This window comes from Accipiter gentilis, chromosome 4 (assembly GCF_929443795.1).
Source record: "Accipiter gentilis chromosome 4, bAccGen1.1, whole genome shotgun sequence".
NCBI lineage: Eukaryota > Metazoa > Chordata > Aves > Accipitriformes > Accipitridae > Astur > Astur gentilis.
Genome location: NC_064883.1, coordinates 32,541,513 through 32,559,699, shown reverse-complemented (window position 1 = coordinate 32,559,699; position 18,187 = coordinate 32,541,513). Strand labels below are relative to the sequence as shown.

The 18,187-nt window shown below is 39.4% G+C and overlaps 1 protein-coding gene across 11 annotated transcripts in view; it reads left to right on the top strand.

Annotated features, from left to right (window-relative positions):
* PARD3 (par-3 family cell polarity regulator) overlaps window positions 1-18,187 on the top strand; it is a 461,320-nt gene that overhangs the window by 328,580 nt on the left and 114,553 nt on the right. For 7 of the 11 annotated variants that reach the window (XM_049798452.1, XM_049798450.1, XM_049798449.1 and 4 more), the window contains one exon: window positions 12,958-13,068. The exons of 3 other annotated variants lie outside the window; for them this stretch is intronic. In XM_049798452.1, the coding sequence (XP_049654409.1) occupies window positions 12,958-13,068 (111 nt within the window). Of the gene's footprint in view, window positions 1-10,105; window positions 10,130-12,957; window positions 13,069-18,187 lie in introns of those variants that run through there. One more of the 11 variants, XM_049798453.1, reaches the window with a different exon arrangement.

Here is an 18,187-nt window from a genome sequence, read left to right as displayed (position 1 = left end):
GTCTTCTATCTCCTAGACCTAAAAGGAAAAAAAAAACGTTGTATGGTTTCATGCAACTATTTGGTGGTTTTAACTGTTTTCAACAAATATAATAGCATACTACTGATATGGCTGTTTTAAAGGTTTAGTATTATACATTGAAAGTATGTTGGTAATGCTGTATTGGTAGAGAAATTCTCTGTTAGAAATAACTAGTTCAGTAGATATATTAACTTCATAGACCTGGCTTTGTCAATGAAATCCACAGAGTTAGACCTTACGTTGTTTGTGCTTGAAAAACAGAAATCTCCTGGAGTTTGGCAAGTTGCTTAAGCTTTCAAGAGGAACCAATTTCCCATTTTAAAAATGGGATAGTACCTTGTTCATGCTAGTGTATCCAAGGGCATTGATGTCCTGTGGTGTTTCCTGTGTTGTAGAAATATGAAATATTTGTATGCTAAAAACATAAGCTATCTACCGCTTCCAGATGCTGCTGTTGAGTTTAGTTTGAAGGTGGATGGATGGTGGATGGATGACTGAAAATGTATGTAGATTTCCTTTTTTCTGCTATGCTGTTACAGGTAGTACTTAGTAAGAAACTGTCTAATCAGAAACAAAGTTTATGGATTAGCTCTAAAAGTTCAGAAAAAGAGTATTTAATAACAAAAATGCACCTAGAATCTTAGCTGTATCAGCATTTTTGAGTACCACAATAATGAAAGTAGTGTATTTTTATACCAATTACAAGTGCTTCTAGCATATTCAACACCAGGTGTGCCAGCAGTATTTATAATGCAAGCTGAATTGCTATTACAAATTTCAACAGCAAAATACCACAAATAAATCTCAAATAGTTCACAAGGTTATTATAGGTGCTATCTTTGTCTTTAACCCGTAGTGCTAAAATCCTGAAATTCAGAGCACAACATGCTGCCACAAGCATGAGTTTCAGAGGTAGTGTTACAGTAGGAGTTACAGTAGTTACTGTAGGAGTTACAGTTAAAGTATTTCTTTTCTCTTATGTTGCTGAGCAGGTAATGATACCAACAGTATTATCACCTGTAACTGTTAGGAGTCCTGATATCTATCATCTGTGGAGCTCCAAATACTTTGCTAATTCTGTTTGCCTTTTATAACTGCAAAAGGAAGAAAACTGCTTGTGTAAGATAAAATGTGAAGACTCAGTGCCATTTTCATGGTTTTTTGTTGGTTTTTTTTCTTTCTTTCTTTTTTGAGATCTATTTTAGGCTATATATTCAGAAGAAATACTAAGATGGCAGTGATAATTGCTTTATACTGTGTGCAGCACTGAGCATGAGCAGAGCTGATCTTATTTGGAGAAGAATATCTCAGGAGCCAGATATCTTTGATGTCAAGATTGGGTTTATTTTAAACATCATCTGTCTGGGTTTCTAAATAACCATAGGCCCATTCACTCACTTCTTATAGTGCCCGACCGTGTACAAATGAGAACAAAAACATCAGCATGTATGGGGCTGGTCCAGGTCTGAGATCTTCTGTGCTAGGAGCTTATTTGTATGGTGGCTGGAACCAAAAAAAATAGCCCACCACCCCACGTCTCTTGCCTGTAAATAGTGCCATGCAAGTCTTGGTTTGTACACCTTTTCAGTCTGAAATAAATCTCCGCTCCCAGCTTGGCCCTGAAATAATCAGCAGTGTAAATCACAATTGATATAGTTATTTCGGTGGCAGTTACCGTGAAGACAGCTCAAGCTCTGAGTACTGGCAGCTACGGGATACCGGGCGTCTCCAGGGCTCCAGGTAGGTCTGGGCAAGCCCCTGCGCCAGCTGCTGCGGGGACTCGCTGCCAGACTGACTTCCCAGCCACGATCCACCGGAGCCTCGTCGCATCCGCTCCAGAGGTGGTTTGTTCCAGTGGTGCAGCTGCCGTGCAGTCTCGCTCTTCGTTTTCCACCCAGAAGATATGGCGTAGGTAAACTAAATTTTCAAGCTGCAGGGCAGAATATCAGCTGATAGAATAGACAGAGGTATGGGAAGCCAGCAGTGGCATGTTGATGTGTACTAACCAGAGCCTTGGCTCAGGCAAAGTCCTGTGCCTTAGCCCTGTCTTTGTAGCAAACTTTTAAAATAACATGCCTGTTACTTTTTGCCCTCTGTTTTTTAGAACAATGTAGATTCAGGGGCATTCAATGTCACTTAATTGAGTTGTGCTCCAGAGTACCTTGTAAAAGTATCCTATTGGCATTTTTTATTTGTTTTTAAAATTAAAGATTATTTTTTATCCCCAAGGAGACTTAGGTGGCACTGTGGAACCCAGAATGGGACAGGAGACCCTGAAGTGTAACCTACAGCCACCAGCACTTGGGTGCTGCAGCTCAGCGAGAGGAATTGCTGTTCGGTGTTGTAGGCATCCTCTGAGAAGAGCATGGCAGCTGCACGCTTGTCTGGGTTTTAAGGATATTTTGGTTAAACTTGTCCCACAGATCCTACAGTGTTGTCTGTTTTCCTCTGCTGGAAATTGTCTGTGCCTTCCCTACCTCCTCTAAGTGTAAATATGTGAATGAGGCTAAAGATACAGAGACATCACCTATTGCTTAATTTACCCTACAGAGTTGATTTTCTAGGAGATGTGTATCAACAAAGATTTTCAGTAATTGACAGAAAAAGTGCTGACTGACTTATTAACATTTCTAGGTAATGAGATCTGTAGGGAAGTTTTAATCTTTGGAAGGTTCCGGATGAACTGCCAGTAGTTTGATTAACTTTTTGTGTGTCTATGTTAACCTTTGCTGATTTTATACAGTGTAATTGCAAGGCTGCAAGACTAAGTTGTTGGAATAATGTTACTGCAATTTCCTGGTCTAACTAGCATTTGTGTCCTCGTTTCTCTGCCTGTTACATGTGCTTAGTGAGCATCTTTAGTGATTTTCTTGTTGTAGCTCATGTTTACATAAGGCAGCCCATACTCATATATATGCAAGCAAGCGTTTCAGTTGTAAAATGGAGTTATGAAGACTTTTCGTATTACTGAGGGGTTTTTTCCTTTTCTGCCAGGAAAATGTTGAAGCAAATTTCCCTTGCAACTATTTTTTTTTTTTTTCTCCGTCTCTTGAGTGCCAGTAAAATGGGTGGGTTTTTATGTTTCATTAGCATTTCTTATAAGGTCTGCCTTTAGACCAGTACCCATTTTCTAAATTGTACTTCTGTAGGGTTGGAAAAAATCATGGTAACCAGATGCAGTATTTGTCTCTGGCCTGGCAAAGTGTTAGATTTAACAAAAGAAGCTAATAGAAATGTTCAAATTGACCCTTCTCATCATTTGGACTTCTTGGAGCTCAATCAATCTCTCATTATTATCAGAGTTATTCACGCAGAGGCAGAAGTGCTAGTATTTCTCATAATCAGCCCTTGAGCCAGATGTAATTTGCAATTTTGAAGCATTGTATTTTGAAACAATAATGCATTAAAATGAACAGAGCGGGAATTAGAAGTATAGCTGTGGAGAGAACATGTTGAAGAGTAGTCATGCTTTAAACACTTTCTCTAAGCGCTCTTAGTGGACACTGATAATTAGAGGCATACAATGTAGTATTATTAATACCTAAATTGGTCCACAATTTTTAAACTAAGCTGTGGAGTGTGACAAATGCAACAGCAGAAGTGTGCCCATCTCGGTGCATGGTTGCAGGGCAGCAGTTGTCAGGTGGGCACCGCTGGGGTGAGATTTTGTGACCAGCTCAGTACACTGTGAGCAAGAGACGGTCGGCTGGACTTGGCACCCAGCGCACTGGGAAGGAGTGTTTTACCCTGACTCAGAAAAATTGCCTATGTTATAGAACACTAACTATATTGTACTTTAGTCAGGCACCTGTTAACAGTAGGCTGCTGTTGATGCTTATAATTTGGGAAATTTTTTTTTATCCCTGTGTGTGGTATTATGTGTTGCAAAGTAGAGGTTTGTATGTCTGCTTTTATGTATGTAGTCTGTGAAAGATGAGTTGACATACTGGAGGCCTTCACTCAAACTTTTTCAGGAGCCTGCTCTTTGCTTTGTAAGTGAGACTTTATTTTTTTGCAATTTGTATGTACAGTTTTTCAATTATTACTTAACATCTTACTGCCCAGTACTGAATTACCTAACAGGGCACTGCAGTCTTGATGGGCAAATTCTGTCTGAGAGGGGGGACAGGAGCATTTGTAAGTACATTAAATGACAGTAATGAAAGGATATGTTGCCCATTAAGATTATATTATCTATTAAAAGACTGAATTAGCTTGTCTGTGTCACATGTACAAGCTACTTTCTTCAATGACAAATAGCACACACTTAGTGTACCAAATTTAATCTTGGGGCAAGTAACTTTGTGGTAGATAACCACTCTCTTTTTCGAATACATGCACAACATTAGAGAGTTTTTGCCACACAAGCAAACTTCAAAACGTTTAGACTGTTATTATTTAAGTGCATTAAAATGTCATGTACTGTTTCTGTGGTTGCTCCCATCATTGATGATTGCTAACACAGTTGTATCTAAGTAGAAGCTTTCTTTTTCATTCCCGATTCCTTCAGGGATGCCACAATCCACAGTTTAACAGGTTTTGGCTGACCACCATGAAAATGAGTTATTTATGGTGACTTTTAGTACGTTGTGGTATTGCTTACTGAGTTGTTCGGCCATACAACAGAAGAATCTCATGTCTGTTTGCTGACTTGCTGCTGTCTTTCCAATATTATCATTGTAAAATTATCCCCGCTTCCTTTGACCTTCTCAGGCTGTTTTTAAACTGCTGTAGTTTGGATTAGTTCTAAGTTGTTTTCTCATTTCTTCTGATTTATTTATTTAGTTAATTAATTAATTTATTAGAGCTGTCAATGGCTCCAACTAGTTTTAGGCAATCATGAGTAGCAATGCAAGAAGACTATCTTCTGTTTAGAAATTTGCAAACAGATGGTCTCTCCGTAAAAGAAATCTGTTTTTAAAAGTTCCACCATTTTATGCTGGAAGTAAATATTACAAATGCTTAAGTTGCGAAAAGAGAGCGACTTGGTGTGAATAATATTCTGCCTGTTGTGTCATGCCTTTCAGGAAATGTTATCAAAACTGTTTATGAAAATAATTGAATGAAACCTCATGACATGTCTCTTGGTTTGGCATCATACCCACTTTCGATGAAGCTGGGATACTGACTCACAAAGACAGGCAGATTAAGCTTCAGTAGCTGGAAACGGTTACCGATCCCATATGTAGTTTCCACTTCTTTCCAGGAAGTTGTGGGAATCACTGGTGATGTTGCACATGAAGTGTTGCAATACATGTGCGGTCCTGGCTGTTGTTTTTGAGTAGCCTTAGTTTGGTGAGAGGTACTAGAATCCCCACCTGAATGGTGCTGAAAAATGATTTTTAATGTTTGGAAAGTGAGGCAGAGGCTGTTGGGAGAAAATGTCTGAATATAGCATAGAAGACCCTTATGTGCTTTACAGTACTCATACACAGGGTGGCAACTTCAGAGAGGGCTGATAATTTGGAGTGATCATCTCTTCGGTTCTCCTGCTTTAAATATCTGTGTTCCTGGCTGAGCATGTGAGATTCTTTATTGCTTGAAGGAAAACTTCATTACTTTGAAGAGGTACAAGTGTACCTTTTCAGAGGTATTCTACATTTTCATGAGTTACCTATGTCTTTTCGTAATGCGCCTTTCTTGGTTTGGGACAGCAGAGTTCTCCAGCAACCCTCTTGGCAGAGGTATTCTGCTGAATGTTGCACCAGAAGGATTGCTGCTTTATCAGTTTTAACATCGGCAAGGAAACCTGTGGAAAATGAAAAGTTATAAGCGTCCATTTTAACTACGGCCACAAGCTCCTACATCAAGGTGCCTTGCTCTTGATGCCTGTACAACAGTGCTTCTGTATCATCTCAGGATAGTGCTGCTGCTGAGTCACTCCAGCAGTCATTCCATTCCCTCCTAATAAGTAGAATTTGATCTACTAATTTGATTAGATGTGATAACTGGCTATTTCTAGAAATCCATTGCAAATATGTAAATGTTTGCAGTTACAAGCATATTTTTAAAAATAGCACTTGCACAATTTTGCTTCAGAAAGAATGCTTGTAAAGCTTCAAGTCATCCCTAACCAGCGTGATTTTTGTTTGTGCGCTATGTTGAATCCTTGTTTATGCTTATTAATTTTTTTTTAGCAACAGAATGTCTTTGTGTGTCACAATAATCTTTTGCAATATAAATCTTATGGTTTTGCTGATACAGCAGGGTGAAAAAAAAGATTACAGAAATCATCGCGAAATCCTCTGAGTAGCGTTAGATTGTGTGTGTATGTGAATACTGTTTGCTACTATGGGGAAAAGAGCATGCCTTGAAGACAGAAAGCACTGATAGTATAGCTCAGGACACTTACCATTTGTTAATTTTTAATGACGGTCTTTTTTCTATTAAGGAACATAATGCTACTGAACTGTCTCAATCAATTTTTGTGTTTTTTCATTAATCAACTAATGCATGTTTCTTCTATAGCTCTTTATTCTAATGAAATATGTGGATGATTTGGCAGATGACAATGATCTCATCAGTAACGCATCAGAGTAAAATCCATTTAGGAGATTATGTGTATATTATTTTTGTTATATCAAGGATGCTGATATATATTCTTTTAAACTGAAGCTATTTTTGAGATAAGTAGTAAATGTGGAATGTCTGTTGCTACCACTCATACATCCTCCTTTCTTCATTTTTCTGTCTCTATAATTAGTTATGCAAAATCATTTACATGTTCTTTATGTCTACATGTGTATTTTATATAAATTTCACATATTTTATATGTATGGCATCATGTTGTAGCTTGAGCTTGTTCTTTACATGTTCTGCTACACTGTCTTCTCTGTTAAGTCTTGCACTGTTTAGTTGCTCTGATGCATTGGCCCAAGGCCACTGATGGCACTTGCTAGTCAGTGCCTCTCTGTTGAGTGTGATAGGCTTTGGATTAGGCCACCTCCTAGTTGGTGACAGTCATTCAAGCAAGTAAGCTTGAAAGTAAGCCAGCTAGGGACTGACAGAGAGGTTTGGGTATGCATTTTAGTTTGATTAGATTATCCAGGGTTCATGGGATTTCCTATTTGAGGGTCAAGCTTCAGGCATATAGGTCTGTGTTGTCGTCTTTTTATTAATAATAATGTGACAAACTAGTATCACAGGGTCTGAGGACCCATCATCTTCCCTCTGATGTGACTTGGCTGTTATATTCTAGAGATCATACTTTTAAAAAATGGTCCTCTTACATTTTTTATTTTCTTCACTTACTGTGATTGCTATTGTTGGCTGAATTTGCGGATTAAGTCTGTGGATCTGTGAATATGACTTTGAGCATTTACACTTATCTTGAAACTTTCTCTAACCCTTAATGTAGAAGGAGAATTAAGAAGCTATAAATTAAGTAGAACCCTGGAGTATCTTGGCAATTAGAGTGAACAAGATTTCAGCTGCTCTGTTTCATCAATTTCTCACACTCTTGGATAGACAGGGTATTTTTAATTTACAACCTGTATTTCAATTGGGCATAGAAGTTTTTTCTTGAAGCTTTTGCTTATGCAGTTACAAAATAAAATTAAACTACTTTTTAGCTATACTTTTTATAACAGGGCTTAGATGAGAGAGCTACTGAATAAACTAGCTGTTACATGAGGTAGTGTTCCTGTATTTATAAATGTTGTTGCTATTATAAAGAGATTATTCTATAATCATACAGTATGTGCCCTCAAAGAAGTATTAAGCTATGTCTATGGAAGAATATGTTTATGAACAGAAAAGTAATTTTTTTATTATTTGGGGTTTGGAGGAAAATATGCGCTTTCCTTTTGCTCTTTATTTTCCACCATGAGTAATAATATTCCGTGCTCTTCTTCAAAGAATTCAGACTAAGAATTCAGACTGGGGGAAGCGGTGGCCACAGGTCAGTGTTGTGCTGCTATGGCTGCAGGTGCTCCACAGTATCTGGTGTAGCTCAAGCTTCAGCATCAGAACTTTTTTCGTCATTACTATGTTAACTTTCTGAGGCAGTAGTGTATGCAATTTTACTGCACATCATGGAGTAGCTTGTGTCTGTGGATTGGTATCTTGCGCACTGATTTAGGTGGGGCTTTTATAGCTCACAGTCAAATTGTTGGCACTGAATTTAGCAAATGACAGGAGCTTGAAATTAGATTCCCAGGACTGTCTGACCATCAGTGTCACAGGTGCTCCTTTTCTGCACCGTTTTGTTTTTTAATTCCAACGGTAGTTCTTACCTTTCTTTTTAAACACTGTCCTCCTTTTCACTCATGCAAGGAGCATTGCTGTGCACAGATCCTGAGCAGTGGAGTTCTCATGTCTGCTTCAGAAGGAAAGTTGTCATTTCATTTGCATTTGTAAGAACTGCAACAAGTATCCCAGCAGCCAGCCTCACAGCAATGAGAATGAGACCATCACAGGTTGAGACAAGTGCCTGTAAATCTCCAGGTGCTTCAGGCACTCGCTAACCACCTGCGCACAGCGGAGAACAGCATCTGCGTCTGTGAAGTGAGCAGCGAGGGCTGGGATCAAATCACTTGGCAGTATCCTCAAGGCCACGTCCTTGCAAGAGTCTAGAGTCTCTCTGACACAGGACAAATGGATGGTGATTGCTATTCTACGGAGGAGATGTCGTTAACAATTGCACTTTGGGAGTTTCCAGCCTTAGGTTCTTATCATTAAGTGAGCAGTTGCTTCAGTGGGGGAAGTTATTACATGGGTGTGCTAGGACATTCAATATATGCGTTATGGAAGAAACAGTATTAGCAGCAGTAAGCTTCCAAAGTTGCCATGGGTCATGTATGGGACATACATCCTCATTCCATCTTCCCTTCCTTTTGACTACCTGAGCAGTAAAGAAGCTTCACAATGGTGCAAATGCTGGTGGGTTGCAGGGAAGGTGTCACACACATTAATGTTCATGGGGCAAGTCAGGGATTATAGCACTTGCACATTTAAGAAGGTGAAACTTTTGCAGAGTTAAGCCAGATCTTGTCACTGGGCTGATGCATACAAATTGGGGTGTTTTAAATACCTGGAATAATTCTGGGGACCTGACCCACGCTTTGCTTCTTTTGACTCACAGAACTACACAAGGGCCACTGGAGAGCAGCGGGGAAGGGCTTTACCACCAGCTATGAAGATAGTGCAGGTGGCTGTGGGACGTGCATTTGGTGTTTTCAAAGATAATGGCATAGACTGCTTGAATTTCAGTGGTCTCAGTACTCTCATTTTTATTTCTAAGTGTCTTGTTTTACTTAATATTAATGAAGCAGAGTAGGAAACATCTACCTGAGGAAATTAGGAGTGGTGATTTTGAATAGCTTGACACCAGTGTAGTCACCGCAGTACAGTTGAGGGAGTGTTAACAGCTCACTTTAATGGTGTGCCTTAGTATTGCTGGGGGTTGCTCTTCTGTAGTTAAACTTGTCTTGAATGTGAACGTTAAATAATTTATAAATGTCTGTTAGAAATTTGGTGGAGAAGATGCTGATTTGGGCTGTGGGTTTCATTTTGACTATAAATCATACTTCATGGAGCAAACACTTTTAATAGAAATAAGTAGCAAACACACTTATTGTTAGCAAGAGTAATCTTACCAAAACCTTTGAATGACGTTTGGAGTGGGGAGTATTGACTGCCCCTACAGAAATAAAAGGGTGCGGGGGTGTGTACATATGTATCCCCATCGCAGTTCTTTTAAGCACCTTCCTCAAGTGCTTGGTGGAGCCTGGAAAATGTTTTTCCTTTGTGTTTCTGTTACTTCTACTATTTTAAACTGAAGCTTAACAGAGGTGCTGTTAGACTTGCGATCTTGGTGGAGAAGAGAAATCTTGAACTCGTAAATATTTTTGCACAGAGGTCTTGCTAAAAGTATGCAGACTTGTTCAGAGCCAGACTCATTTAGGGCAGAGTGTTTCCAAACTGTTCTGCAGCTCCATGACTTAAGAGTATCATGGAGATGCTATCTGTGCAGGTGATGGTGTTAAAAACACGAAGCCACAATCAGGGAGCGGGGAGGATGGCGTTGATTATTCTGGGTTCAAGTATAGGGACAGTGCAGTTAATGTTGCTGAACTTGTTGCAGGCAGTGGTGATTATGGCAGATATATCACTTCTGCGGGTGACAAAGTCCAGAGAAGGCAACTTTGCAAGACGACTGTGGTTCATACTCTGCCAGGCTGTCCACTGCTGGGATGACCACAGAGCTTGTCAGAGATGGGCACTGGAGAGTCTCTGGTCAGAGTGGGAACAATATGGCCACCCTTCGAAATGCCTGGCAAAGGACCAGAGGTGTCTTCTGGAGACTATCAGGATGGTCCCCAAGGGCAGAAGGAACGCTCATTCCCCGATGATGGGAAGAAAACCCTGAAAGAGAAGAAGGGTTGTTGCCACAGCTTGCTCATGAGTCAAAACAAATTGAACCCTCCTGCTGCTCCGAGTGCTGCCTGTGCGGTAAACCTACCTCTGCCTCTGTTGAAATGCAGGACAAGCGCGGTGTGTTCTGGGCTTGGGCAGTTGGATCTGGAAACTCATACCACCGATTTTTGCTAGGTTTGCGTTACATGCTAATGTTAGAAATACTCTCCCCACAAGCATGCAGCCTGACCAGACATTTACTAGATTGCTTAGAAGGATTATTAAAAATTTCCTGTGTACTTTATTTTTTTAATAAGGTATTGATTTCAATATATTTCTGTTCATACTTGCAATGAATTGATTTATGGTGGTAGAAATTCTGTTTTGCTGCCAAAACCTAATGGGTACTAACTAATTCATTTTTATCTATTTTTTTTTCTTTTTTTTTTTTTTTTTTTAACCACTAGTTCTTTTTCAAAAATAAACTGGCTACTCCAGAATTTGGTTCCTTTGCTTTGCCTGACGTTTTGAATGGGTCAAGGAAGGACAGGAGACAGAAGCAAATGCTGGCATCCCAGAGATGCTGTGGTACAGTACCACATATGTTGTATGTCTTCTCGCAGCTCTGCGTGTTCCATCAGTCAGACCCCTGCCACCCCCAGCACTTTCTGTGTATCAGGGTAAAATGGCTCAGTTCCACTGTTTTTCTGCCAAAACTCCTCTCTTGGCTAGAGGATTTAGGGCTATTTTAAATTAACCGTTTTCTTACGACATCCGGAACTTGATTTGAATCTCTTGTGTCATATATGTAAATGTTTTGTATAATGGTTTTGACTACTCTCTAATAAATAGGTGGATATTTTAAAAGATACACGCTGGTGTTTCTAGTCACTGAATTTAAGTATGTCAGTTTTCCATGTAACATTATAAAATCAGAGACTTTATGTCCTATTTTGTGTTTCTTAATGCTATCATGTCCTCTGCCTTTCCCTTTTCCGATGATTATTAATGAACAGTTTTAGTTTTCAGATGCCTGAATTACTTTGGAAATGAGCAATCTGGGAACTGTGGAGAACAGCCACACACTTTAAAGTTTTTGTACATGGTCCTATGCTGTATTTTTGTGTTGCGTTTTTAAACAGCTGCCCTAAAAGCCATAAACATGATTACGTGGTATAATAGTATCTCTTGACTGAGTGGCCAGAAAGTAATCATTCTGCAGGGTTGCTGTGTGGTACATCTTCACCCCACATAATGGCTTTGTACTAGAATCAGCAGGAGTAAAAAGGAAAATACTATCAATGCCTGGCAGACTCTAAATATTTTAAACAGCTTACATTCATGGGTCAGAAGAACTCTGTGTTTTATTTTGCTGTTTGTGAGCATTCAGGGTGTCCTGTCTGCACTATTGCTGGACTTAGCATGTTTCAGTGCTTTCATTTCACTTTTGATGTGAACCTGAGCGTGAAGTGCCACAAGTGTCAGGCTGCTCTCATCCGAGAGTTTGATTTGAAAAAAAGTAAAATTCTTATTTCTTTTGGTATGATAAACGATCCCACGTTTAATAGGTATGTATTGTAATAAGATACTGTTTAATAGATATGTGTTATCCCTTCTGCCTTAAATAGAAAATTGACACCTAAACTTTACATGTATTTAACGGCTATATTTAAGTGTTTGTCTAGTTCCCTCTATACAAGTCATTCCTTTCAGGGTAGGTCTGAAATATCTAAGAAATAAGAAATACATGCAGTTTTGTCCTAATAATAACTGAGTATCTCAAATGCCAACCAGTGCTCTCCCTGAAAGTTTAAAAGAAAACAGCAGAATGTGCAAATACGTAAGAAAGCTAAAATACTTGAAATGTAGCCAGCAGAGGCAAAGAGGAGACATGAAGAGGGCAAACACTGGGTTGGCAGCATCCCACTCTGTCTGGGACAGCCCAGCCAGCTCCATCTCTCCACTCACCCTCCTTGCACTGGAACACCCTTGGGGGAAAAGAGTCACAAGTAATTAGTTTAAAAAAAACCTTGGTGCTGAAAAAGAATAAATTTACATTTTTGGATGGCATCCACTGTGTGGTGAAACTGCTCTGTGGGGTGGGTGTGAAGGGTGGTACTGTGCTCTGGGCAGCTGTCAGACATACAGCACTGCGCCTCTTGCAGTTCATACGTGAAAGCCTTCACTTAATGTAAACTTGAGTTGCGTTCTTTGGCAGTTATAGTGTTCAGTAATTTCTAAAACATTGTTTGACTACGTATTTAAGAATAGTGACCCCAAAATCCTGGCAGAAAAAAGGAATGTGGTCCTATTATTTTTTTTTGGTTTGTTCTGTTCTTTAGTGAGGAATTCTATAAACTTTTAAGAGGAGTGAAATAAAAATAAAATGAATTAAAAAAACCTATGCAAAAAACCCTGAAAGCAGCCTGAAATAGTAAATACTGACATTCTGAGGTCTTTTGCACTTTCCCTTCCTGATTTCCAAGCAGCCCTTCTTGGAAGACTCTTTGTCATAGGAAAAGGAAAATACAGTTTTGTTCATTTCACAAGTTAGATTCTTTTTTTGTGTGTTATTAACAGGTTTGGCAAACATCGCAAAGATGACAAGAGTGAGAAAACTGGTAAAATAAAAGTGCAGGAAGCTCTTACTTCAGAAGAGGAGAGAATACGAATGAAGCAAGAACAGGAGAGGTAGACTTCAGTATTTGCTTAAACCTTGATAGAGAGAGTTTGTTTTTTAAATTAAATAACTGAAGTTCAATTTTCACTGATGAAATTTCCCAAATGTTGATATGTTTATATATTTTAAATAACAAGACAAAGCTGGATTTATTTTGGACATTAGTATCAACAGCTTCTTTGGCTGCATTAAGTATCTTTTATAGACCCAGAGCTCCTTTCCTTATTGAGGAGACTGAAGTAATAAAATGAAATGTTTTCTCTATATAGTCTATAACTGATTTTATTGACATTTTCAGAAAACAAATATTTATATAGAATGAAGTATGTTTTGTATTTTTCTTCAAAGTCTTGCATATCTAGTTTTTTCATGGATATATTTAGAAAAAAACTAAAAATTATACTTACCAGTATATTTGTCACTGGAGTTCAGTCTATTTATGTCATGCAGTCTGTTTATGGAATGATATGTATATTAAACTGCTAATTGTAAAAATGAGTGGTGAGTACCTCTATTTTTCCTTGTCAGCTCCCCTTAACATTAAAAACCTATGTAATGTATATGTCATATGCTCTTCTCAGTATTTCCAATCTACTTTTCATCCTGTCTCTTGTAGCCCTAGATATTTGGGGCCTAGACTCTGGTATCTCTTATATCAGTTTAGTCAAAATCTTGGAAAGCTTAGGTCGTAAATTAACTAGTATTCAGGAACGTGTGTGGAGAGAAGACCTCTTTGAGTAGACATCTCTTCAGTAAGGAGACAAACTTTAAAGGGTTACAAAGTTTGAATGCTGAATGGTAAATAGGTTCAGACACATTTAGCAGTGAAAGTGAACTACGAATTGGAAAGATTTATCTAAAAATTATGCTATAGCTCAGCCATAAATTGAGGATTGATGAAGGAATTATGGAGGGAAATGTTGTCCTTGTACAGGAGGTATGACTAGTTAGTCCTAATGATCCCTTTAACCATTGTCTCTATGCACCTTGGTCTTCTGTACGTAAGAACAGAAGTTTTTAAATGATGGCCTCGTCACTCGAGCAGCTCTCTGGAACAGCAGAGCCACAGTAACAATTGTGTAGTCTCCTCAGTAAAACCTAAAATGGTTTGCTTTCAGTTCTTTTAGGGTTGAGCGATTTACGTAACAGTTAAGGCAGGCTAGGAGTATATATTTATTAATTAATGAAGATCAGCAGTAACTTCAGTAAACTGCAGAAACGTCATCATTTGTGACCATCTGTTTGGATTATATTATGGGAATTATTTTACTCTTTAACAGCTATACTAGCATAAATTGCTGTAAAAATTTATTCCTGTCTTTCTCCATCCATTCTGACAGTAGAGGGTGGCTGGATCACAGTGCTTGGTTGATTTTTACTTGTCTGATTGGTTTTTATTTTCTCTTTTAACAAAAGTAAAGGAGGGTCATTAAATTTGTTCCTGTCTTTAAGAGTAATGTGCTTTCAGATTAAACGGTAAAGGGGAATACTGGAACTGACGGAAATAAGTGACTTTGGCTATGAGGGTGTTTGTGCAGTTAACTTCCCTTTGTGCGTGGTCAGACTAGCCACTTTGTGGATAAAGTCATGCCAGGGGTGCGGAGCCATTGAAAGCTGCCTCCATTGCTCCAGCCAGCTCGGGGCAGGGGGAAGGTAAGCCACACGTGCACAGCGCTGACCCCTGGCTTAACTGGCTTATCACGCTCCGCTGAACTTGAGCTTGCCCAGCACAGAGGGTTTCTTAGTAACCGTAGGTCCCCAGAAAACCAGCCATATACATTTGTTCAAAGAAGAAAGACTTGAGGTTTGAGTTAGTAACATGTTCTCTTTCTTCGTTCTCTCTCTTTGTCTCTCTGTGTCTCTCTGTGTCTCTCAGTAAGAATGGTGAGAGTATAGACTGTCCATGTGGTGATGTAAGAGAGGTTGCAATAGTCACGCTGGGTACCAAGGTAGAACTATGAAATTATTTGTGTAGCCCCCAATGCATGGAGCAAATTCCTAATCCCTGTCCGTCAAGTTGTGCTAACCAATTTGAATCTTTCCTGGAATCTCACTCCTCGTGTGTCATAAAAACAATTTTATGTGTTCACTGAAACTGCAGAAAATGCATGTGCCAGAACTTCATAACAGCTTGATGTTATCATAACACGGGTCCTCCTCCTCCCGTTACTCTCTTTCCCTAACTGTGTATTTACTTTCCTTTGTGTTATGTCTATAAGAGAATGCAAGTTTTTTGGGGTAGTGGCATGTACAACTAATAAAAGATAATAAAATAGCAACCAAATGTGTGAGGTCCTTCCTTATGTTTCTGAAAAATTCAGATGTTGATTTGATCCACAGAGACTAAATATTTTTGCAGTTAGATTGCAGAGAGTTTCCTTTTGATCCTGTAAAATAATGATGTTAGATACATGCTATTAATGAAGAGTACTCTTGCAATTAACTGAACAATCCCTCAAAATGCTTACTAGGAGACCGAGTGAAATATTACTGTCAGTGTTGGCTCATAATGGCTGCTATTTTAACTTTTTTTTTCTGTGGGTTTTTTTCCTCCTTGATGTTTTTAGCAGTACAATTCACTTGCACTATTATACTTGGTATTTGATACTATATACCTCTATAATGATGCAATACTTTGGGGAAATAGGTTGGATTTAATGAATTTACTATGTATGAGAGGCTAGGAGAAAAAATCCTTAGGGGGTCAGAGAACAAGTGAACGGTCCATTAAAAAATCAATCATGCCCACAATTTTACGGAATTATTATGCCTTGACTTGATAATTTTAATAGTATTGTGCTTACAACAGTATTTTCTTTAAAATCTTAAAAGTAGTGTTCATATTGATTATGAGACAAATAAGCAAATTAATGCTCTTCAATTTACCATGATTAAGATGAATAAAATTGCCTTTTATAAACATGTTATTAATAATTATTTCTTATTAAGGAGCATATTTCTTAAGCTGTGTATCTCTTAAGCTGTATATGGTATGTGTTTACTGATAAAGTACTTTTGAGCAGAAAATGAAATTACCTAGTTGAAAATACAGGCAGCTTTCAATGAAATAGAATACTGGAACAATTAGGAGCATCATCTGAGGAGACAACCCACCAATCTTGCCACAATTGCTGTAAAATGCTTGCTATTTGTAAATTTTCCAAATGCTGGTTTAACAGTTCATCCAGGGCTGTAGGACATTGTCCCCCTGTCACTATTCTTTAACACTGATTTACTCCAGAAAAAGAAGTCCGCTTGCATTATCGTTATCCTCGAGTATCTGCCAAGCACTGATCTGAAAATGAGATGGGCTGTGGTGTGCTGTTAGAAAGGGTGCTTCTCCCCAGCAAAGGCACCAATCAAAACCTTAAGGCAAAACTAAGCCATAGGTTTTCTGAATTGATCTTGTGACTCCTAAGAAAGAGACTATACTGCAGAGTCTTGAGGAAGTTGAATAAGACCTCGATTCAGTTCTATTCCTGTGCCAGATCACAGCTGTTTTATAGATATGCTAACTTGGAGCCCCTCTTTGCCACGCTGTCATCTCATCCATCACTGGACTAGTAAAACTGGGTGCCACTGAGATGCTACATTCACTCGGACAGACTGAGAAAACAGCCTTGGGCCCTTCTTGGTTTTCTTATAGAAGGTCTTCTCTCAATTCCAGCGTCTCCTGATGCACCTGTGGTTGGCCCATCTTCCTAAGAGTAATGGTTTAGATTTTACAGATGGGAGGTGCATGGACTATCTTGAGCTTTCAGAGATGCTTCAAACTACTTACAGTCTTACACAGGCATTGCTATGTAGGATAGACTTAAAACCAGACTTTGAAACTTTTGTCAGTGACCAAGAGGAATTAGTGTTACAACCCAGTTAGTTTTCATGGATGGTCACCTTCTGCTTTGCTACTGGATCTAAACCTTTGGAAGCCCACAGACCTTTCCACTTTAGAAATTCTCTACGTCTGGTCTTTGAGGGGCTCCCAGGATAGGGTTTCTCAATACCTAGCCAATGTGTCCATTGGTATCCTGCAACCCGATTGCCCTGACGTGTTTTCTGACTTCTTCAAGGCCCTGTAGTATAGTCTCTTTCTTAGGAGTGAAGACAGAACTGTTCAGAAAACCTACTGCTTTTGTCTTCTGGTTTTTATTGGTGGCCCTTGCTGGAGAGAGACCTCCCTCTAACAGCAGGTTCTGATACCTTTGTCTCTCCCTCTTTCACCCTTGGATTTTTCCTTGGATTTCTTTTTTGTTGTTGGGTTGGTTCCCCCCCACCTCCATCCCCACCCCTGCAGCTCTGCGTTCATCACAAAATAAATCTTCAGCAAATCAAAAACCTTTGCTTGTGTTCCGCCCTTCTTCAGCTCAGGCACGTGCCGTTCTTGACACTTGGCCTCACGAGGCCACGCGTGCCGGCCCTGTCTTCAGCCGTGAACTGGCTTCCTCTAGCAAACCGAGTGTTCCCCAACCCCAGCAACTTTACTCTTTGTACCCGGGTAGTAGATAACGGAGGAATGAAATAAGCGTACTTCTTTGTGAAGTTTTCAAGGAATTCAGCTGTATCCGGCATGGCTCACTGCTAGATAATACTTAAAAGATGAAAGTTGCAATTCTAATGTAATCTCATGATTCAGAGTATGTGATCGCAGCTATGGGCGAACAGTGCTTGTGCTTTAATCCGCCTCTAGAGGCACTTCCTCCTCTTGAAAGAAGAGTCTACAGGATATTTTCTCCATGTGGTTAATACACTGACTTAAGAGATTCACTAATGTTCTATAAATCTCTGGGTTACCATAAAAGTGTTTTAATCGTAGTATTGTATTCTTCCTCAACTTCCACTGAAACGGATGCAAAGGCAGGTGCTTAAACACCCGTGTCGCGAGGATCAGTCTTGAGGAGATAAGGAGAAACCTTTTGGAAGAGAATTAAAGAGCTGTGCTGGTGGAAGCGCTATGACAGATGCTCCAGAAATGCTGGGAGGATGACGGAGCAGTCAGATGGGGGGGCTCTTGGAGCCGGGGGCTTCCTCTGCTCTGAAAACGCAGCCGCACAGCTCCAGCCTCTGCTATACTTGCTGGAGGACGATTAACGCGGGGCAGAGCGATACCGCGCTTCGTACCCACGCACGTAT